At 36.0% G+C, this 25,593-nt stretch overlaps 1 protein-coding gene and 1 pseudogene across 2 annotated transcripts in view; both read right to left on the reverse strand.

The window, feature by feature from the left end:
• Window positions 1–25,593, reverse strand: part of LOC150095025 (N-acetylglucosamine-1-phosphotransferase subunit gamma-like) — a 149,636-nt gene that overhangs the window by 38,061 nt on the left and 85,982 nt on the right. For both annotated transcript variants that reach the window (XM_090411382.1, XM_090411381.1), the window contains exon 5: window positions 5,600–5,683. In XM_090411382.1, coding sequence (XP_090267508.1) covers window positions 5,600–5,683 — 84 coding nt within the window. The remainder of the gene's footprint in view (window positions 1–5,599; window positions 5,684–25,593) is intronic.
• Window positions 19,949–20,064, reverse strand: LOC150095026 (U4 spliceosomal RNA; annotated as a pseudogene).

Here is a 25,593-nt window from a genome sequence, read left to right on the forward strand (position 1 = left end):
GGCTCTTCCTGGCCACAGGTTATTGGCATTAGTGAAACATGGCTGACAAAAGATGATATAGTTAGTGGGATAGAATGTGTAAGTTATAGTGTGTTTAGGAGGGACAGAGAGAATAAAATGGGGGGAGGGGTGTTATTGATGATAGCTGATGAACTGCAACCAAGGAGAATTGAAGTTGTAGTGCAGGATAGTGAAAGGAGCTCATTTGAGGCTATTTGGTGTGAGATTGAGACTGACAGAATAAAATATAAAGTTGGGTGCTGCTATAGACCAGGTGATGGAATAGATGGTGGAGATAGTATGCATAAACAAATTGATGAAATGAGTGGAAGGAGGGTAATTATTATGGGGGATTTTAATTATGGTAACATTGATTGGAAGGAGGAGAGGACACATGTGAGGAAGGAAATGGATTTTATTCAATTATTAAGGGACAGAAAAGTGGCATTTTGGGACAGAAAAGTGCCATTTGCCAAGACCATATATGAAAAGAATGACCATAAATTCTCAAAGCAATATGAGAACTTGAGAAAGTCAAAACAATCAGTGCTGAGAAGCACCATCGATTTTACAACATGACAATATAAAACTGCACATAAGCACAGTTACTTCAATCTATTCAATGGATCAGATTCTAAGTTGTGGAACATCCTCCTGCGGCCTGCAAGTTTTTAATAGCATTGACATAGTAAAAGATTAACAGAAATATAAACACAATAATAAAGAATAAAACAAGACACAAATTTATACTAATAATTTAATAATGCAGACATTTTGACCTGAATCTAACAGATCATCATCAGTGCACAAGCAATTCAAAAGGTGAAGCAACAACAATGGATTGCTATTCCCTTCCAACAATACAAACCATATGTTAGAAAGACCATGCAAAAAAATACAAGATACAAAAAAAAGTAAAATAAACTAAACAAATTTTTTTCTAAAAAAATTGAGAGGGGGTTTACTGTTAGCCATTTATCAGAACAAGACTCCCAAATTTTTGCTATAGATAGTCATTCCGATTAAAGTTTGGACAATGTAAAAGCACTTCTACACTCTCTTTGACCAATCGACCAAACTTAAAACAGCACTGATATAACAAGTGATGTAATGGACCAGAGGATATTGTGACCAGTGTCCAGTCCATACTGAGTCAGGCCAGATTTTTCAGGCTTATTATGGATGATGTAAGACCCATGTTCCTGCAGCTGGTTTTCAACAGAACATCCTGTTTGTTCAAAGCAAGAGCAAAGATAGTCATAATAAACCTGGTAAACAACAGAGAAGGAGGGAGAGTGTGGCTTGTTTATTCTTTGTGGATAGTAACCAGGAAGCAATTTTATTAACAGGGAAAAAAATGTGAGGACTAAATTATATCTTTTAAGGATCTTTGAAATTGATTTAGAGATGTCCACAATGTATGCTGCTAGGACTCAATGTAGGGTTAGAGTTTTTAGGAACCAGCTTGTAAATGTCACCGATGTGTTGAATCTTCTTTGAGGTGAAGCCAATCCCATTCTGTAGAATGATGCTTCAAGTTCTAGTACCAGATCTTTGAGGTTAGCACAGATGTGCTCTATAAAGTAAGAATTTGATGATGTCCATTTTTTAAAGGGATGATGGGTTGAATCTTGTTGTATGTAATAGCCTGAAAAGGTATGTTTATGATAAACTGAAGTGGTTAACACAACAAATGGAGTACGGGAGAGAAGAATGTCGAAGGAAGCTAATTTTCTGTCCCTTTTTTTTTCCCAATTGGAAAGTTGATGTGCAGGTGTAGGCTGTTAATCTTGGTTAGGAAGCATGTAGAGATGCTTTAGATTCAGGCCAAATAGGAAAAACATCATCCACGTAACATGTCCAAAAGGATGGTTGTAATTGCATTGAGAAGAATAAAAAGTCTTCAAGATGTTCAAAGCAGAAATTGGGTAAGACAGGAGAAAGAGGGCTTCCCATAGTAGAATACCGATGATCTGCTTGTAGAGTTTGTCTCTAGAGGTGAAGTAGTCTGCATGAATATCAAAGTCGAACAGTTCAACCATATCTGGATGTAGGTCTTGTGATAACAAGAGGCATCCATTATCCAGGGATGTGATGGTGTGAAGATGCGTGGATATATTCCTTTACAGGAATATATCCACGCATCTTCACACCATCATCCTTTACAAAAAATAAGTATTATTAAAAGCCTTGTACACTGAACATGCACAATTTGTTCTTCTGAGTCTCTTCTATTAGAATAATTAAATAAAATATAAATTACTCTATTACTTAATGGATATAGTGAGACCATGATTCTTGTAGACAGGCTTATGTGTTAGTTAGACATACTTCTGATTTTTTAGGAAATGACAACGCAAACTATATTATTAATTATAAATACTTTAATTAATAACTACCTGTATTTCGGCAATGTTACACTGCCATCTTCAGGGATCACAAAACAATGATATGTGCACATAGGTACTAACACTAAGCAAATGAGGCTGAAGTTGCTTAGTGTTAGTGCCTGCGTGCAGATATCATTGTTTGGTGATCCTTAAAGATGGCAATGTAACATTGCCGAAATACAAGTAGTTATTAATTAAAGTTTTTATAATTAATAATATAGTTAACGTTGTCATTTCCTAAAAAATCAGGACTAAAGTGAGACCTTGATATAAAAAAATTGCATAATTATCATCCCTCTTCCAGACTGCAATCAGATGTTAAACAGATCAGCACACCCCCTAACTTAAAGGAACATCTCAACAAAATAGCAAGGACCCTTTGCAGATATAATTTGCATATCACCTTCAAACCAGCCTGGAAGCTGTCATCTTTCTTACCACCTATCAAAGATACATTATTATTATTATTATTATTATTATTATTATTCGTGACACTTCCAAGGAGTCCGAAAACTCATCGCAGGAGGACACAATTATCACCTCTATCTTTGCCTGGTGTTTATCAAAACCCTGTTTTTGTCGTCTTTGCTACTTTGGACAGAGTGGCTGTTCTGTTACTATTAGAAATGAAGAACATCAAGATTATATAAGAAAGATTTTTGGAATCTGAAGGTTCAGGCTTTGCTTCTCATGCCATCAACACTAAACCGTACTACCAAGATGCTATGCAATATTAGGTGCAAATCTGATAGCCTTACTTTTTTGAATCATATGAAGCCCTATGCCACCACCTATTCTTAATCGGACAGACTGTATGCCTGTTTCTAAGTTTTGGGAAGTGATCACTGTTAATTGTTTATAATTATTTTAAAGCATTGATTAATTAATTATACATCTATTGTCACATCTCTGAACTCTAATAGTGTTTCCTCCTACCGTACAGTTGCAACTAAGACACTTGATATTATACGCATGCTGTATGACTCATTCATGTATTCAAAATTTAAATGCTGTTACAAGTTCTGCTTTCTCTCTGAAAGAAGTTCATGACATATTGACCAAAATATATAGGAGTAATAAATTATATTTAGTTTTCTCTTACATGCGTGAAGTTGTTATTTAAAATTTATATTACATCTAATGTGCATGTCTCTATTAAACTTCTAGTTATTATATATATGATGTTATTATATATCATCATATATTATATATATGATGATACATGATTATTATGATTATTTGCTATTATAATCATTATATGATAATATAATATTATATAATATTATAACATCATATAATACAGTGTTTCCCAACCTGGGGTCCGCAAGTAATTCAGAGGGTCTGCGGGATAGTTTATTTTTTTAAACTTTATCTTATCATGTTGTTCACACCTGGCCTAATTGATAATATTCTTCCGAATATCTCCATTTATAACAGTATTGCATTCTCATAAATGATACATTTAGTGTTGTAAAATTGTAATTTATTACTTCATCTTTATGATATGTAAAATATAAAAAAAATTCCATTTTGGATTTTATGGGGGCCATGGTGAATTAACATTCGGTACAGAGGATCCGCGACATATTAACATTCACTACAGGAGGTCCGCGACATCAAAAAGGTTGGGAAACACTGATATAATACATCAAATGCTATCAGAATAACAGTTTAGAAGGTTTAAAAAAGGACCAATTTGTTCCTCAAAGTTGTTCATAGAGCTTACTTTTCCAACTGAAACTCAAATAAATGAAAACAACCAAATTCTAAAACATCTGCAGGAAAGTCATAGAAAAATGTCATTCAAAGAGGTTCATAAAAAGAGGGTAATGTCAAAGCTTGCCATGGTATCAGAGAAGGATCAAACATTAAAGCTTTTATTTTTCATTATTTCATTTCATATTTCATTATCTATCATATTAACTGTAATATGTTAATACATTATTATTATTATTATTATTATTACATAACACCTCCAGGGAGTCCAAAGGCTCATCGGGGAGGGCATCTACTCTAGAACTCAGTCTCCGCCAATCGCAACTACCATCATCATCTATGCCAACCCATCTACCGTCCACCACCACTAGATTTTCACAGACAATCACAAACATCCATGCCCACGGTGGGATTTGAACCCACAGCCTTTTGACTGGAGAGTGGATACACTAACCACTCGGCCAACCAGGCCGGCTGGCGTTACCATGATCTAGAGTGACCTGTAAAAATGAACAAAATACTGGACAAGAATTTTGCAATTCTGTAAGTTAAACTGCTAAAAGAGTTAAGTATAAGCTTTAATAAATAAACTGATTTAGGGTATTTCAAAAATCCTAGGAGAAAGTCTTGCATATGCCCTTAATTTTTTGACAATTACTTAGCCTAACAATGTGGTGTTATTTAATAATTAATTCAGTTTTTAAGCTATTTATTTATTTCGCATGAGGTTTTCCCCTTTCCTTCCCCATCCCTTAGGATGAGTGGAGCCCTCCTAATGAGGGATTAAGTATGTATTTTATGACTGTAGATCCGTGTGCATTCACAGGACCAGTTTGTCTATTCTGAGGGACAAAAAACCCTCTACCTCCATATGAGACCAGCTAACTCATCTTTAGTCGAAAGAGACCAGATAAAGTTCCTCACATCATGGATGGGAATCGAACCCAAATTTTTCCAACCAAAAGGCTTTGTCTATACCGACTGAGCTATGGAGGCGCTTTAAAGCTATTGAGGGATTGTTATTGATGAGAAATTATTATTAGAACTTTTAAAAAGGCTCCTGAAGTTGAACTAATCTTCAAGAATTGTAGATCAATTCAACTTATCGTTTCTAAGCAAGTTGTCATTAATAATTTTTTTTTTAAATCAATATCTTTTTTCTGATTTATGCAAACTTTTTTTTTAAAGAACTACAAATTTTAAAATTTCACACTTCAAAAAAAGCTTGCATAAATTAGAGAAAAGATTGTTGATGATTTTTTTGAAATTAATGACTGCTTGCTTAAAAAAACTTTGAAACAATAAGCTGAATTGATTAAAAGAAAGTGATAAAAATAAAATTATTTAAAAATAATAATAATAAAACTGAAAAAGAAAGAAAGAAAGAAAGAAAGATAGATAACATTTGCTGGGATTGGAAGTGCCACCACCAACCACTAGTTTCTTTTACTTTCAAATAAATAAGGAAAATATAAAATGTACTTTGCTCTTACCCAAGAACACCCTGATAGGCATTCCAACGTGGAATTAATTCATGCTGAGTAGTATTTTGAAAAGGACAGAAGCTGTATCGATACCTATTCAAATAAAACATAACTGTATTATATCCAAATAAATATAAAATAATACTAATAGTACTTAAATATAATTTAAACCACAAGTCTTATATAGATCATGCAAATTACACATAGCTTTTTCTAATGGTGTCTAATTTTTAACTATTCTCTATATATGAAGGATAATTCAAAAGTGGGGACATAATAAAGAACTAAATGCAAGATACAATCAAGAAATGTCTAGGCCTAATCAGAAGTCCAAGAGACATCTGGATATCAAAATCAACATGGGATTTGATCAAGAGGAGGAGGATAGAAAAACAAAGATACACGGATTGGATATTATATGTGATTACACATGGAAGTCAGAAAAGATATCAAGATAGGACAAAGACAAATATATGCTAAGAAATGTGAAGAGCTAGAGTTTCATATGCTGAAGCAATTAAAAGAGCAGTTGGATTAATAATTTAAGCATGTGCTTAAGCCCAAACTTTAAGGACAGGAATGGGACAGTACTAGTGAAAAAACAAGAGGAACTGTACAAGGAAAATTTGGAAGAGATCCCCCCTCCAGTAAAATCTTGAGTTGGAACCACTTCTATTAGGCATGAAGTTGGAAGAGCAGTTACAAAGCTTGATTACAATAAGGATCAGGTTGCAGATGGAATCCAGGATTAAAAGTTAAAGACAGAGTTAAAGCAACAAGAGATGGAGGGATAAGTGTATTTCATAGATTGATTATAAGGATATAGAAGACAACAGTATGGCCTAGAGCAGGGTTTCTCAAACGTTTTCTATGATGGAACACTTCACAAATCCTGATATGTTCACGGAACACCTTGGTTATTTTGTAATGTATCAATTAATAATTAATTGGTAATTTAGCTTATTTTATTGTTAATTTATAATTCATAATTAATTAGCAATTGATAATTAATGATTAATTATTGATTGATAATTAATTATTATTGATTGATAATTAATTATTATTGATTGATAATTAATTAATTATTATTAATTAATTAAACTGTCATTAAATTAATTTGTGCTGATTTTCATTGACATATCCCATTCTGATCACTAAAAATTTATAATATTATAAGTACTTACGAGTGAATGCAGAATTTTTCTCCTGTGTGCTAGTTTTGTAGGGTAGGTAAATACAAATAAAATAAATGAGTAAATCTAAGTGTTAAGAAAAAACAATCATTTATTGTCAAATGTTAATTAGTAAAAACAAAACACATAAAAATAGTAAAACATGTATATTGCAAATTAAGTTCTTAATGACTCCGATGTTTTTGGGTCTTTGAATTACAAATTCTTTTCATATCAGGCACAATATTAGAAAGTTGAATTCTCATATTTGGTGTAGCGTCAAGTCTGTTCCTGGACTTTGATTTGGTTGCAGCATAATATGAAAATCCTGCCTCGCATAAATATGTCATTGTAAAAGGAAGTAAAACAAGAATAGCTAGTTTCGACATACTGGGGTACTCTTCTGTTAAATTTGTCCAGAAATCATTTATTAGCAGTTCCTTGTATTTTTGTTTTAAATCAGAGTCACTAATTAAGTCAATTAGGTTTTCATAATCACTTGTGCTGAAGCCTGCTGGCTTAGCTGTCACTGTAAATGGATTCAGAACCCAGGAATTGTCCTCACTGGATTTTGGAAAATATTGCAAAAGGGTTGATTGCAAGTCATGCAAGTGCTCTAAAATTACGTTAGATACTTCTTCGTTTACTTTAGAATTTATTTCAGTCAAAAATTCATGAAAGGTGGGAAAACTATTCTGTTCAACTGTAGAAATCCAGAATTGCAACTTCCTATCAAAAGATGCAATTTTATCTCTTGTATTAAAAATTGTAATATTCTTTCCTTGTAATGATAAGTTAATTTCATTGCACTTTGTAAAAATATCTGCCAGATATGCAAGACTCATCAACCACGAAGAATTTCTTAATAATTCAATAAAATTTTGTCCTAAATTATGCGACATCAAGAAGACCATTAACTCACTAAGAAGTTCAAAAAGCCTCAATAATGCTTTTCCTCTGGATAGCCATCTCACTTCAGTATGTAATAAAAGTGCATTATGTGCACTACCCATTTCATCACACAAAATTTTAAATAATCTGGATTGAAGTAGTCGAGATTTTACATAGTTGATCATTTTTATGGCTTCATCCAAAATAGTTTTTAAATATGTAGGAATTCTTTTTGTTACTAGTGCTTGTCTATGCAAAACACAAAGACTTTTGGTGGCTCTTGTAGCTACTTGCAGGAATACGTGTTACAACTTCCTTCATCTTTCCTACCATTGCTTGAGCACCATCTGTACAAATATCAATACACTTCTCCCAACCGATTTCCTGTTTTGTAATATAATTATTAATACAGTTGAATATATCTTCTCTAGTAGTTTTTTCTTGTAGATATTCGCACATGAATAAATCTTCTTCAATACTTTTATCAAATATGTAATGAACAAACACTAGTAATGCAGCGAGTCCTGCAACATCTGTAGATTCATCCATTTGCAATGAATACTCACTGCAAAGTCTGAGTCGATGAATTAGCTTTTTTCTATGTCAGCAGAAAGATCTTTGATGCAGCATGAAACAGTATCATTTGATAATTGTAACTGCATCTATTTTTTTAGCAACCTGCTCGTTTAACATGCATGATACAATGTCTTTCACACAAGGCTTAATGAGTGTCTCACCAATTGTATGAGCTTCACCATGAAGTGCAATGAAGTAACTCATGTGAAACGCCTCTGTTGCATTTTCAGTTGTAGCAATTGTAGCCATTTGAAGTTTAGATTTTTCTAGCGAGTCACGTCATCTCTTAAAAAAATGTATATCTTTTCCTTTGTAATCAGTGTGTTTCGTTTCGAAGTGCCTACGAAGTTTAGCTGGAGCCAAAGAACTGTTTGCTAGTATTTTATTACATAAAACACACACTGCATCAGGAGCATGTGTATTGCCAATACACATAAATCCATAATTTAAATAACTTTCATGGTACTTCCGTTTTGGTCTGTTCTTAAATAACTTTTGTTCTTTAATATTAGCTTTTGAAGAAACCACAGTTTGCAATTCCATATCTTCTCCAATCATACGAGTAGCTGTGTCAGCAGAAGTACGCTCCTGTTAAAGTTCCTGTCTTTAAACAAGAATCCATGGGTATTTTTTCAATAATATTCAAATTCCAATATTTGTCAGAGCTATAATAAAAACAAACAGAATTGTGTTGTAAAGGTAACTTTAGTATGAAAACAATAAGATTACAAATAAGAAATGCCGAATAATATAAAAGTAAATGAATAATGCAAAATAGTAAAAAAAGACTGCAACACACAAAAGTAAATATGAATTGTAACAATACTTGTAAGAAAAGTACTAAACTGTATCAAATAATGTAAGAGCAATTGTAATAAGAATGATTTCATAAAATGTTCAGTAAAAAAAATTAAACAGTTCGAAATAAATCAGATATTTATTATAAAATTAGTTAAAAGAGTAAGAAAAATTCTTTTTTTAAAAGCTGCCTCGCCTACTCCCTATATACAGGAATAAAAGGCGTTAGCTGATTTTTTTTTTTCCCCGAGGGCCCAGTCCCAACAAATTTACTCGTAAATACCTTTCCAAAATTTTTTAAAGTTCATACATTAACATAAGTATTAATAATTAATTATGGCATAATCATAAAGAGTATTAGTACACTTATGTACTAATGTGGCATGTTGACAAATATAAATTACATTTAAATTAGTTATCAATCACTGGACTAATGAAATCTTGTAGCATGTCGTAGTTTCTTCAGGCAAACATCGTTAAATTAATTTTTGCTGATTTTTCATTGACATATCCCATTCTGATCACCAAATATATTTATAATATTATTATAAGTACTTACGAGTGAATGCAGACTTTTTCCTCCTGCGTGCTGGTAGTTTTCCCCTCCTTCTGTACATCCTGGAGATCTTTGTAGGGCTTGAGGTGGATGACTCACTATCTGTTCCATCACAAACACCTTCAATAAGAGATTTCTTAATACCAAAATTAAACAAAGTGCCTTGTCTCTTATTCATATTAGATTTTAACTCTATATTCCTATTACTTTTAAAAAAATCACGGCACTCCGGTTTCAGAACAAGCACTTACACACTGCAATACGAATTTGCGAAGAAAGTATTCAGTATTACTAGAATTGAGAACCGGATACAGACTACCTTGATCTTCAATTTCAGTGGAAAAATTTTCTTTATACTTCCTTGCTGATTGGTCACTGACATTTGCAAAACAGATGTTATTTCGTTCAGTTTTGAAAACACGCCGCCCATTGTTGTAATCGGCTTGCAGGCAATTTTTATGATCGGTCATAAACGGCAATATTCTCTTTCCTGATTGTTGAAAGATTTCAATGTGTGAAAATTAACGATAATTCCTGAATATTTCCATGTTTAAAAATATGTTGCTTGGTCACTGACATTTGCTACACAGATGTCATTTCCTTCAGTTTTGAGAACAGAGGATATGACACCAATTGTTGTAATGGGCTTGCAGGCAATTTTTATGACCCGTCATAAACAGCGGCATTCCCTTCCCCAAATGTTGAAAGATTTCGATGTGTGAAAATTAACGATACACAGATGTTATTAGGTGTTCTGAGTCTGAGCTTTACGACATATTCACGAATATTATTCTCCTCAGAATATTTTTACTATAAAACATTTATTCATGAAAAATGCTTAGAAAACTAAAATGACAAATTCCAGAACTTCTCGCAGAACACCTATTCACCTTCTGTGGAACACAGTTTGAGAAACCCTGGCCTAGAGAGTGGAAGAAGTCAGTATTCATCCACTACACAAGACAGGAAATGCAGTCAACTCTCACTATAACAAACACCATTATATCATCATCATCAAATTCCTGCCATGTACCCTCAAGGGGTGTACAGAATATGACAGTACTACATGAAAAATTTACATCATTACTAACTTCCTATCTACAATTTTTCCTCCAAATCAGTCTGTTACTTGTCAAGACTCCAACATTATCAGATCTTATATTTCTATTGTCTAAGGCACTTTTTACCGTATCAATCCACCTATATCTTGGTCTTCCTCTGGGTCATTTTCCTGCAAACCTGGCAGAGAACACTTGTTTTGCTAATCTTTCCTCGCCCATTCTGTTTAAGTGACCAAACACCATTATAACAAATCCTAATTCATAGGCAATACCATGTTAAATGAAATTCGTTATAGCAAACTGTCCACTATAACAAACAATTCCTGTGGGTACCAACTGCTATAGTAAGACTAAACTGTTTGAAGGAGTGCAAGAACTATAAGAACTATTAGTTTAATCTCTCATGGAAGCAAGACTCTATTAAAGAATGTTCTAAATAGGACTAAGACCAAATTCAAAGGTAAGATACTTGAGGAACAGGGAGGTTTCAGGAAAAAGCAGGACATAGCAGAAATGACATATTTTACATTAAGCAGATTGCTGTATGGAGTTTAGACTTCCTTTGATAATGTGCTACATAATGTTATAACGTGTCGTTGTGCTGTTGTAATATCTTATCTTTGTTCTTATCTTGTAGTGGGTGTGTGACCGTCTTAATTCCTTAATCTTTTCTTAGTATCCCTTTAACCTTATGATTCCTACAAGCGGTGATGCTGCTGGTGAATAAGCCTATGAACCAGGCTTATTCACGGGTACAGATAACTATCTCCTAAGCTAACAGAAAACAGGAAAATTTATTTGATTAGTGACTGCGCCACCTGAATTCTAGATGTAAAGCATTGAAGATATGTTATAGTACCTGTATGATATAGCTAAAATTTTATCGTGGGATTAATTAACAGTTGTGGCGATTCCCCAAGTTCTAAACAAATAGGTTCAAAGTTTTTGTAAGGCAGTACATTGTACAAAGATCAGGCAATAGTCTCTATTAAGCAAAACAAAACACATTTTATTTTAACTTAAAGTAAATCTACACTAGTATACACTTTTCTTCCAACTTTTTTCATAATCTTAACATGAATATCAACTTCTATCTAACAATATTGAACTTCCCATTATAGTGAGAGGAGATTCTCATATTATACAATTCTGGTAGTCACCATCCTTACTTATGCGATCATTACAATCTCAATCTTTGCTATCTGCGACATTCTCATTTAGCCTAGTAACATTATGTCCAGTAGACTAATAATCGTCCTTTCGTACTTAATAATTAACACAAAGATTTCTACTTACAGATCCTTGACAATACATATAGTCCTATTTGCACATAAGATCCTTAGCTGTTTCTGCCAACTTCTCCAATCCGTTAAGCATACTGGAATTCCTCGTATGGTGCTCGATAGGCATCCTTCCATAGTTCAGGTGTGGGAACAGTGGAACATCTTCACTGAAGGAACTAGGTCGATTCAATGAAGGAACTAGGTGTCCTGCATTCGGTGTACAAGGCAAGTTCCTTTACTTCCTATACATCACGGAAACTTTCACTTCTTCTCTGGGACCGCCTGTTTCTCCACGTATTACGTACCGACCAGTCCAAACTGACCTGTGGACTGCAGCTAGATGATGATGAGAGAGAGCCCTTGCCCTTCAGGCTTCCTATTTATAGTTTTTGGGAGTTCTGTGTTTCAGGGTCAGAGACCCCCGAATATCCTGCAATCACTCTGACATCAGCGGTCTTGACCTTCAACAAAGGCAGGAAACTTCCTTGCTTGAATGACCTTCAGCGCTATAGTTAGCTTTTAGGTCCCAGCCATAATCCTTTTTACTTAAGGTAAACCTATTTTAATACTAGGCTATTTTTTTACAATATCAATTTGATAAGCATACATAAAACAACGGCATTTACATGCTATATACTAATGCCAGGAGTATCCGGAATAAGGGAGAGGAATTGGTGGTGCAGATAGCATCAGCCTGGCCAAAAATTATTGGGATCACTGAGACATGGTTGACAGAAGAGGATATAATAACAGGAATAGAAGTCACTGGGTACAGCATTTTTCGGCAGGATAGGAAGGGAAAGCACGGTGGTGGAGTACTGCTTATGATAAGTGACGACCTATGTCCTCTAAGAGTGGAGACTTTGGAAGCAGTGACACTAACGATTTTGAAAGCATATGGTGTGAGGTAGAGGTGGGCAAGACAGGATATTTACTGGGGTGTTGCTACAGACCCAGGAGTACAGAGGATGGGGACCAGGAAATGTTTAGACAGCTAAGTTTGGCAAGTGCAAGAAGAATGACTGTTATGGGAGATTTTAACTACAGTAGTATAAACTGGGGAGAGGAAGATGCATGTGGCAATAAGGGAATGGAATTTATAGAATTCTTGAGGGACAAATGTCTTAGGCAACATATAATAGAGGGAACAAGAGGTTCAAGAATTTTGGAATTGGTTATAGCATCAGAAGAGTTGATAATAACTGAGATGACATCTTTCCCACCAGTTGGAGAGAGTGACCATATGGTTTTGACTTGGAAAATGAATAGACATGCAGGAGTATCAAAGAGACAAAACCATATGGTCACTCTCTCCAACTGTCACTCTCTCTTATCAACTCTTCTGACGCTATAACCAAATCCAAAATTCTTGAACCTCTTGTTCCCTATTCAAATCCAAAATTCTTGAACATATGTGGAATTATAAGGCAGGTGACTATAATAGTCTAAGACATCAACTTGGGGAAGTTTCATGGAGGGACGAATTGGAAGGCCGGGATATCATTAGTGCGTGGGAAATTATGAAAGAATATTTGTTAGCAGCAATGGTAAGTTGTATACCACGAGTGAACAAGAGGACACAATTTGTAGTAAAGTGGATGACAAACAATATTAAACAGGAATTGCATGTGAAAAAGAGGCTGTGGAAGAGATATAAGGAGACAGGAGAAGAGAAGATGCATGAAGAGCATGTATAGTGTGTTCAGGAATGACAGGGAGAATAAAATGGGGGGAGGAGTATTGTTGATGATAGCTGATGAGCTGCAGCCAAGGAGAATAGAAGCTGAATTGCAGGATAGAGAAAAGAGCACATTTGAGGCCATTTGGTGTGAGATTGTGGCTAGCAGAACTAAATATACAATTGGGTGCTGCTATAGACCAGGTGATGGAAAAGATGGTGGCGACAGTATGCACAAGCAAATAGAAGAAATGAGTGGAAGGAGGGTGATTATTATGGGAGATTTCAACTATGGTCGCATTGATTGGAGTGAGGAGAGGACACACGGGAGGAAGGAATTGGATTTTATGCGGTTATTAAGGGATAACTATCTGCGACTGCATGTAATGGAAAATACTAGGGGTCAGAGTGTGCTTGACCTAGTAATTACATTTGAGGATTTGGCTGTAACAAATATGACCACATTGCCACCAATTGGTGAGAGTGATCATAGGGTCTTGACTTGGGAGGTGGCTAAAGGTGTAGAATTTTCAATTAAGACAGGGTACATGTGGAATTATCGGGCTGGAAAGTATGACAAGCTTAGGAGTTTGATTGGTTCAGTGCCATGGCATGTACAACTGCAAGGACTAGAAGTCGATAATGCATGGGAGGTAGTTAAGAAGTGTTTGCATGAAGCAATGGCTGACTGTATACCTAGAGTCCGAATAATAAATCAACTAGGGGTTAAATGGATGAATAACACCATTAAGCTTGAGCTGCAAAAAAAGAAACAACTATGGAGGGAATTTAAGGAGAAAGGTGACCGGCAGGCACACGAACGGTATAAAGCACAGGCCAGAAGGGTGACGAGTGTGGTAAGAAAAGCAAAAAAGGATTACAAAAGAACATTGGCCATGCAGGCTAAAGAGAATCCTAAACAGTTTTTTAGATATGTAGCAAGTAAAAGGAAAAATGTACATGGCAGAATGATTTTAAAGAATGCCGATGGTAGGGAGGTAACTGAATCAGTTGATATAGTTGAGTTACTGAGTGAGCACTTTGCAAGAATATATCATCCAGTTGGTGACATTGCAGAAACGAATGTACCAGTAGATTATACGGGAATTGTGGTGAATGAAGTGGAGGTGAGTAGTCTATTGCATAACCTCAATGTCAATACATCTGTGGGATTGGATGGTATACCAGCTCGTGTTGTACGAGAAGCAGCTAAAGAATTGTCAGTACCCTTGACCATTTTGTTTAATTTGAGTCTCGGGTCTGGGTTAATCCCGAGCGGGTGGAAGGAAGGGAAAATAGTTCCACTGCATAAAGGTGGTTCCAAGACTGCTGTTGTAAATTACCGACCGATTAGCATATCAGGAATCATTGTCAAGGTCTTAGAGAAATTAGTCAAGAAAAGAATACAGGATTGGATAGATGAAAATGGGATATTGTATGGGGGACAACATGGTTTTGTGAAGGGTAGATCATGCCTCAGTAACTTGCTCACGTTTTATAACACAGTGATGGCTGAACTGGATAAGGGTAATGGGTTTACAGTAATACTACTGGACCTTGCCAAGGCTTTTGATAAGATACCACATAGAACCCTAATCAGTAAACTGGAGCAGATGGGGATAGATATAGGGTTGGTGAGATGGATAGGAGGGTGGTTGAAGGAGAGATACCAGAGAGTGGTTTATTCAGGAGTGGAGTCTAAAAGACGGCTTGTGACTAGTGGAGTGCCACAGGGCTCTGTTCTTGGACCACTGCTTTTCAATTTGTTCATCAATGATATAGGAAAGGATTTGAGAGGAAGTGTTCACTTGTTTGCTGATGATGCAAAGTTGGGTAGAGCAATTATGAGTGCACAGGATGTCAAAATTTTACAGGATGATTTGGATAGTTTGGAGGACTCGGCTAGGAAAAATGGATGTCAATTTAATATGCCAAAGTGTAAGGTTACGCACTTTGGGGTGAAAAGAATAGCAGCAGTATATCGCATTGGTGGAACCATACTCCAAGAGATTGATGAGGCCAGGGATTTGGGAGTGTTGGTGGATAGGGAATTGAAGTTTAGGAACACATTGCAAAAGTGACTAAAACAGCTCACCAAATCACTTGGCTTCTGAAAAATACTTTAACATGCAGAGACAAACAAGTTGTTGTTCCTCTGTATCGAGCCTTGATAAGACCCCATCTGGACTACTGTGCCCAGTTATGGGCACCAGAGTTTCTTCGTGATGGAGAGGAAGTCGAGAGGATCCAGAGACGAGTGACCAAGATGATAGCAGGTCTGTGGAATGAACCTTATGAGAATAGGTTGAAGATTTGTGGGTTGCAGAAATTGGTCGATAGGCGAAGGAGGGGTGATATGATTGTGACATTCAAATTACTGAAGGGTTTCTATAAGATTGATCCAGAAGATATTTTTGAAAATATGACTGTTGGTGGGAGGACTAGGGGCATTAATGGAAGCTGGGCAAGAGCGTGGTTGACAAGAGTGTTAGAGCTAGGTTTTTTACTTGTAGAGTAGTGAATGAGTGGAATTCAGCTAGAAAGGTGCCCATGGAATGGAAGGAAGGTAAGATAGTGCCATTGCATAAGGGTGGTAGCAGACTGGAAGTTTGTGTGTCATCAGTAGTTAGTAAGATCTTGGAGAAAGTAGTGAAGGACCGTATACAGCATTGAGCATATGAGGGTAATTTTATCTGTGAGAGTCAACATGGATTTGTGAAGGGGTGCTCTTGTTTTAGCGATATGCTAGCCTTTTATGATAAAGTTACAAGAGCATTAGATGAGGGAAAGGCATATACTGCCATTTTCTTAGACTTAGCGAAGGCATTTGACAGGGTGCCACATGATAAACTGATATTTAAGTTGCAGCACATGGGTCTGGATATCAGATTGGTCAACTGGATTCAGGATTGGCTGTCCAATAGGTATCAGAGAGTTGTGTATGGTGGGGCAGTTTCAAGGAAGCAGAGGGTTACAAGTGGGGTCCCCACAGGGCTCAGTACTGGGACCTATATTGTTTAACCTTTATATCAACAACATTGTCAGTGGATTGCAAGAAGATATTCAGTTGTTTGCAGATGATGCAAAGCTGGGAAGGATTATTAGTAATAGTGCATATGCGGCAGCCCTGCAAGAGGATTTGAATAAGCTAGCTAGATGGACAAATGAATGGGAGTGTGTTTAATGCAGCAAAATGTAAGGTCTTGAGGTTTGGGAAACATCGATAGGACACTGCATACTCTATGGGAGGAGTTATACTGGAGGAAGTAGGGGAGACAAGAGATCTGGGGGTTGATGATTGATAGAAACCTGAAATTTAGGGAACATATTGCAAAGGTGGCGAAGGTAACACAGAGGATTGCTGCAATAATGAGAAGGACACTGACCTGCAGAGATAAAACAGTTATCATTCCATTGTATAAGACCCTGATCAGACCACATTTGGACTATTGTTCTCAGATTTGGTCCCCAGGATTTGAAGGGGATAAATTAACTGTGGAAAGGATTCAAAGATGGATGACAAAGATGGTTTCAGGACTGTACAAGGATAGTTATGAGGATCAGCTGAGGGAATGTGGACTGCAGAGTTTGGTGGATAGAAGAAGGAGAGGTGATATGATTGAGACTTTTAAACTGTTGAGAGGTGGTTACAGGGTTGACACTGGGGAGTTCTTTCACTTGGTGAACAGCGGGAAGGAGTGATGACAAGAGGCCATCCCTGGAAGTTACGAAAGGAAACTGTGAGCAAGAGGGTGAGGAGTGGTCTCTTTGCATGGAGGGTGGTTGAACCATGGAATGCATTGCCTGATGAAGTGGTGAGAGCGAGAACGGTCAATGAGTTCAAGGAGTGGTATGATAGACTTTGTGTGTTTCTTAGGAGGGGGGACCTCCCCCCAATGAGTCTTGATAGACTTTGTGTTTCTTAGGAAGGACCGCCCACGAGAGTCTTTTGACTCCATGGAGGCCTGAATAATAATAATAATAATAAAGTGCACAACTTGAATATTTATACTAATTAATAATTTTAAGAACAATTCTGCATTGTTCTTTGTGCCGGATACCCCCTATGGGTTTACAATTAGTATGGCAATGTGTAGTTTTACTATATTTACACATTTTTATGACCTCTGTAAAATTCGATGCTTGAAATTTAAAAATTTCCATTGCATCGAATTTTACAATAGACTACACAACATTTTTGCTTGCATTCAACATCTGAAACCATGGGAGGTAGTGAAAGTAGTGGGATTTCCTCACCATATTATATCAGGTTAACACATAACTTGTATAGGAAACAAGATGCTACAGTAAGAACAAATATTGGCTTTGAGTAAGCAAAAGTGTTAGGTAAAAATGCCTACTTTCTTTTCACTTGTTTACTACTTATGTTGAGGACATCATGGTTGTTGCACCAGATAAACTGAAGACATGAATTAGGATAGGTGGCAGATGTTTCTGAACAGAAAGAATTTCTGTTCAGAAAAAGATTAGGAATGGCTAGGACAACAGTCAGACTTATCTAAAATCTGGAAAGACAGATCTATCACTACAGGAACAATGCTTTGGATTCTAAATGCAGCTCTTTTTTCAGTAGCTACCTATGGATGTGAAACTTGAAACCTAAAGAAATCTGAAAGGAAAAGCATAGCTTTGGAGATGTGGAAACTATTGAGGACTGGATAAGTCCTAGAAACAATTAGCAGTTTCTTAAGTGCATTATCAGAAGAAAGTTAAAATACTTTGGACACATAGAAAGAATGGAAGATGGACAGCTCAAAACAGTAACTTTTTTAAAATACAGTGGCAAACTGAATACCAACATGGGGAACTGAATACCAAAATTCTGGGAAGCTATCACCATATATTGTCAATATATAATTATTTATATATTGATTTCATATACTTTCACACTGACATAATTATTATATACATAATTTCATTCTAATGGGTTTCAAAGATATTCACTGGTTTTTTTATTTAAGTTAAGGGATATTACATCCCATATTGTTTCTTAGCTGAATAAGAAACTCAAAGAGTTTCATGCCGAATATAGAAACTATATAAAGTTCGGCGATTCCAACATAAGCAAATACCTGGATAGTGCAGCAACTGACCCATTTGGTAGTGCAAACTGAGGCAACTCATAGTAAGTGTGGAGCAAGATCCGATCACTATTCTTGGTATTTACCCATAATGTGAACTTAGCTCCTAGGAGCTGTATTACTGTTCTACATTATGAGAGAAGGTCACTACCCAGACTATTTTCAACCTTTATTGAGGTCTCATCAGTGAGTAGATAGACCTAGTTTATGCCATGCTTGTAGCAAACAGAACTCACATCCCTTATATGAGAATTGCCAAGAAGATGTCCTAAATAATTACTAATTATATGAAGAGCCAAAGGCTTCAGTTGGGCGATATGAACTTATTTAAGTTAAGGGATATTACATCCCATATTGTTTCTTAGCCGAATAAGAAACTCAAAGAGTTTCATGCCGAATATAGAAACTATATAAAGTTCGGCGATTCCAAGCGTAAGCAAATACCTGGATAGTGCAAACTGAGGCAACTCATAGTAAGAGTGGAGAAAGCTCTGATCACTATTCTTGGTATTTACCCATAATGTGAACTTATCTCCTAGGAGCTGTATTACTGTTCTACATAATGGGAGAAGGTCACTACCCAGACCGGTTTCAACCTTCATTGAGGTCTCATCAGTGAGTAGGTAGATCTAGTTTATGCTAAGTTTGTAGCAAACAGAACTTACATCCCTTATATGAGAATTGCCAAGAAGGTGTCCTAAATAATTACTAATTATATGAAGAGCCAAAGGCTTCAATTCGGCAACATGAACTTATTTAAGTTAAGGGATATTACATCCCATATTGTTTCTTAGCCAAATAAGAGCTCAAAGAGTTTCATGCCGAATATAGAAACTATATAAAGTTCAGCGATTCCAAGCATAATCAAATACCTGGATAGTGCAGCACCTGACCCATTTGGTAGTGCAAACTGAGGCAACTCATAGTAAGGGTGGAGCAAGTTCCGATCACTATTCTTGGTATTTACCCATAATGTGAACTTAGCTCCTAGGAGCTGTATTACTATTCTACATTATGAGAGAAGGTCACTACCCAGACCGGTTTCAACCTTATGAATAAGTATAGTCGTCTCTAAAAATTCGGACGATCCCTAGGCCACTCAATAGTGGGCGAAAGACCGTCCATCTCAGTGTTGTCTCCACTCAGTGATGGCCTTCCACCCAGCACCGAGCAGAACCGCTCATGTTCCGGAGAAAAGCATTCACCGACAAAGCCCCTCACCGGGCCGTACCAGAAAACACTTTCCTTGGAGACTCAAATTGCTCCCTTAAGGCAAAAACCTTAAGAGAGCGTACTCATATTAGCAATAGCCAAGCCTCAGTTCAACTTCATTGGCTACAGCATTGCCAGACCGGTTTCAACCCTCATTGAGGTCTCATCAGTGAGTAGGTAGACCTAGTTTATGCCAAGTTTGTAGCGAACAGAACTTACATCCCATATATGAGAATTGCCAAGAAGGTGTCCTAAATAATTACTAATTATATGAAGAGCCAAAGGCTTCAATTTTTTCGCGACATGAACTTATTTAAGTTAAGGGATATTACATCCCATATTGCTTCTTAGCCGAATAATGTAGAACAGTAATACAGCTCCTAGGAGCTAAGTTCATATTATGGGTAAATACCAAGAATAGTGATCAGAACTTGCTCTACCCTTATTATGAGTTGCCTCAGTTTGCACTACCAAATGGGTCAGGTGCTGCACTATCCAGGTATTTGCTTATGCTTGGAATCGCTGAACTTTATATAGTTTCTATATTCGGCATGAAACTCTTTGAGTTTCTTATTCGGCTAAGAAACAATATGGGATGTAATATCCCTTAACTTAAATAAGTTCATGTCACCGAACTGAGCCTTTAGCTCTTCATATAATTAGTAATTATTTAGGACATCTTCTTGGCAATTCTCATATAAGGGATGTAAGTTCTGTTTGCTACAAGCTTGGTATAAACTAGGTCTACCTACTCACTGATGAGACCTCAATAAAGGTTGAAAATAGTCTGGGTAGTGACCGTCTCTCATAATGTAGAACAGTAATACAGCTCCTAGGAGATAAGTTCACATTATGGGTAAATACCAAAATAGTGATCGGAGCTTGCTCCACCCTTACTATGAGTTGCCTCAGTTTGCACTACCAAATGGGTCAGTTGCTGCACTATCCAGGTATTTGCTTATGTTGGAATCGCCGAACTTTATATAGTTTCTATGTTCAGCATGAAACTCTTTGAGTTTCTTATTCAGCTAAGAAACAATATGGGATGTAATATCACTTAACTTAAATAAGTTCATGTTGCCGAATTAAAGCCTTTGGCTCTTCATATAATTAGTAATATCCACTGGTTCTTTTGAATTCAAACAGTGTGTGTTCTCCTACATATAAGGCTGTGAATGATATTGTACTGTAAACATGTGACTTGTGTTCCTTTTTTGAATGTAGTTTTACCACTTCTTGGCATTTTCTCTGAATATCCTGTGAAATATAAGAGCTAATAAATTTCAATTGTTATGCGCAAATCTACTATTCATATTTTTAGAATGTAAAGTGGAGGGTTGCTCTACTAGGGAATGTAGAGATGAAGAACATGAGATGTTGAGGCAAATTAGTTTAGCTACTCCAATAGAGGCAATCATTTTCAGAGATTTCTACTATGGATATACAGAGTGAATCAGCATTTTGGATTTCCTGAGGAACAATTACCAGTGGCAGCATATGAAGAAGAGAATGTGAGGATCAAGAGTTTTAGATGTGGTCATAACATCACATGTCGCTGTATATGAGATGCTATATGCTATGAAATAATTTTAGCTCTCATATATTCTTTTCCTCTTTCCTCCTTCATGTTTTTGATTCATAATATAATGCCTAGATGGTTAATAAAGTCTACCATAATAACTTGCCTTTGATTTGATGTCCTCTCGAGACATGGGGCTCATTTCCCTTGGGAAGATGAACTGATGAATATGCCTGTTCATTTCCCAAAGTCACATGATTGCATTCACCAATTAGAAGATAGAGATAGCATCTCATATATAGCCACATGTGATGTTATGACCAGATCTAAAACTCTTGATCCTCACATTCTCTTCTTCATATGCTGCCAGTGGTAATTGTTCCTCAGGAAATCCAGAATGCTGATTCACTCTGTATATCCATAGTAGAAATCTCTGAAAATGATTGCCTTTATTGGAGTAGCTAAACTAATTTGCCTCAACATCTCATGTTCTTCATCTGTACATTCCCTAGTAGAGCAACCCTCCACTTTACATTCTAAAAATATGAATAGTAGATTTGCGCATAACAATTGAAATTTATTAGCTCTTATATTTCACAGGATATTCAGAGAAAATGCCAAGAAGTGGTAAAACTACATTCAAAAAAGGAACACAAGTCAGTTTACAGTACAATATCAGTCACAGCCTTATATGTAGGAGAACACACTGTTTGAATTCAAAAGAACCAGTGAATATCTTTGAAACCCATTAGAATGAAATTATGTATATAATAATTATGTCAGTGGCTCTCGTCAGTGTGAAAGTATATGTAATCAATATATATATAATTACTGCATATCCATAACGAAACAAAAACTAAGTCTGGAGTGAAATTAACAAGTAGGAAGATCAGCAGGAATTGCAGAAGAGGTTACAGCAAAAGTATAAAGAGAGAGGTAGAGATCAGTTGCATGAAGAGTACACGGCACAAGCTATAAAAGTGATAAATATAACAGGGAAAAGGAAACTGAGATATGAGAAGACACTAGCACTGCAAGCCCACAAAAAATCCTAAGAAGTTTTTTGTTATGTGGCAAATAAGAAAAAGAACTGATTACAAAAGGATGATCTTTGTAGATGGAGTAGATAGTTAAGTGACTATATCATCTGCATCAATCAAGATATTTCATTCTGCTGGAAAAAGTTTTTTCCCTAAAAGAAATGAATAAAGGGAGTGCAAGTGAATGAAATAGATGTATTTGGAATATTCGGTACTCTTAATTCAACTAGGCAGTAAGTCTGGAGAGATTTTGCCACATGTACCAAAGTTGCTAAGGAACTAAGTGCCATTGGCCTAATTATTTAATGAAAATGATACAATGTCTGAACTCTAGTTAAATGGAATTTACTGCATATTTTAGCTATGTTGAATAAAAACTTTCATTCAATAACCAAGATAAAAAAAAATAAGATTGAAAGAAAAATTAGTGTCCATTGTAAATACAATACTTTCATATGTATTATCAATATTAAAGTAAATTTTATTTTAAATTCAGTAAAGATTGAAATTGGTTAGAATTAAAGCAACTTAGGCCATAAGGTCAGCTGGGCATCTATTATGTGCATATGCTCTTTGGCTGGTTTGATTTGTAGAAGAAAAAACCCTGTTACTTCCATACATAGCCAGCTAACTAACTTTCATTTTAAAATGCAAAGGTTCTTTGAATCTTAAATAGGGATTTGAAGATCTTTCAAACAAAGGACTGATATCATGTAGTCATTACAATTGTGCTATAGAAATGCAACCTCAAGTTAGCCTTTCTCAAAGTATGGTCCACAGTGGGCTGCTTGATTTTCTTAGTGAGATGTGAGAGAATTTTGTTCATAAATAAATATTCTTATCTTAAGACTTAAGATTAGTTTGTAAATTTTTGATACAGTTTAGAATATGATATATTAAAAATTCTATTAATTAAAAAGGTTTCATATAATTTAAATTAAATTAAAATTACATTTAAATTAAATGCAATAATAATTATTATAATTATTATCACACATAATGAGACTAGACTCCATGGAGTCTAGTCTCATTATGGAAGACCTAAACTAACCACACAATATCTATCTTACCTCTCCTTGAGGGAACTCACAACTGACTCTGGCAACTCATTCCATTCATTCACCACTTCCTAAGCAAAAAAATCTAGTCCTCCCACTTACTAACCATGCTCTTACTTAACTTCCAGGGATGACCTCTTGTTCTTCCTCCCCACACCTCCCTCTAGCCAAGAGCTGAAACATTTCCCTTCATCGATCCTATAAAAGTCTTTAAATAACTGAAATGTTTTTATCATATCCCCTCTTTTTCACCTATAAACTAACTTCTGCAGCCCACAAACCCTCAATCTATCTTCAAAGGAAGCATTCCACACATCACTCACCATTTGGTCACTCATCTCTAGATCCTCTCCACTACTTTTCATGAGGAAGCAGCAACGCAGAACCTAGATGAGGAACCCAAGAAATCCAGGTGACCAGACTTGAGCTCAGTAATCCATATCTTTACTTGTGAGTGATAACAATAGCCAAGTAATCCTATGGGCTACCATGGCAACCTTAGCAATATGCTCTCTAAACTTCAACTCTCTATTCACCACCAGCTCCAAATTATTATTATTATTATTATTATTATTATCTGAGATATCCAAGGAGTCAAGGACTCATCGAAGGAGGCTATAACTCACCCAAACCAGCTGTCATACCTTCCGTTAAATTCATTCACACTAGATGCACACACTATCCCCTAAGGGCAAATTATTCCACTCACTCACTGCTCTCTGGGAGAAAAATCTAGCTCTTACTCCTTTATTGACTGTGAACAAACTTAACTTCCATGGATGCCCCTGTGTTCTCTTCCCACCTTCCATATAACAAAAAATTTCATCAGTTGAAATCCTATAATACCCATTCAAAAGTTTATAGACCTCTATCATATCACTCCCTCTTTCTTCTGTTAACCAGAGTCTGCTGTTCTCATAATCTAAATCCCATAATCTGGATATAATCTTTGTAACTCTTCTTTGCACCCTTTGCCACAGCTTCTTTATCCCCTTGAAACCTGGGAGACCAAATCTGCGCACAATAATTCAGGTGTGGTCTTATCAAAGCCTTATAAAGAGGCAAAATGACATCCTTATCCTTACATGTCAAGGTTCGCTTCAACATCACAGTTATCCTCTGAGTTATATTTGTGACCTTTGAACTTTAAATTCTTATCCACCAATACACCAAGATCTCTTACCTCTTTATTTTCTTGTAGCATTATCCTGCTAATATGAAATGCCAATGGAATTCTAATCATGCCAAAGTGCATAACTTTACGCCTACTAACATCAAATTGATTGCCATTTTCATTTACCCAAATTTCCAGTCTATTCATATAATTTTGTAATTGCTGAATATTAGTAGCATCCCTGATTGCCCTGCCTATCTTTGCATTATTGGCAAACAATTGCATATTTGATGTTAGACCCTGCCTGATGTCATTAATGTATAGATTGAACAATAATGGCCCAAGGACTGAACCCTGAGGTACATCACTGGTTACCTTAAATCTGCCATATTCACACCCACTGTATACCACTTTTTGATATCTGTCTGTCAACCATCCCCTGATACAAATCAAGAGATTATATTCCAATCCCATATTCGCCAGTTTATGCAACAGCCTAAACTGGTGAATATAACTGGATAGTGTGGTATTCTATCAAATGCCTTAGAAAAATCCAACATTATCACAGTGTATCCCCCTTTATCCAACTTGGCCATAACATTGTTATAAAATATGAGCAAATTGCTAAAATATGTCTTTCTTTTATTAAATCCTTGCTGTTCCTTGCAGAGTATAGCATGTTTGTCTACCCATTTCTGTATGCGAGTTCTTACCGACTTCTCTAAAATCTTCACAACCACACCAGAAATACTGATAGGTCGGTAGTTAGACACATCAGTTTTTGCACCACCCATGTACAAAGGAACTATCGTGCATTCCTTCCATTGCTGTGGTATCATTCCAGAGCTGAGACTCAAGTTACACAAACATGTAAAAGGCATAGCTAATTTGGCTGAATTCTCTATAGAAAAATTCTTATCCAGGTTATGCAACAACTCTTCAA

Source organism: Typopeltis vanoorti, chromosome 21 (genome assembly GCF_054136105.1).
Source record: "Typopeltis vanoorti isolate ZY-2024b chromosome 21, IOZ_Tvanoo_1.0, whole genome shotgun sequence".
NCBI classification, from domain to species: Eukaryota; Metazoa; Arthropoda; class Arachnida; order Uropygi; family Thelyphonidae; genus Typopeltis; species Typopeltis vanoorti.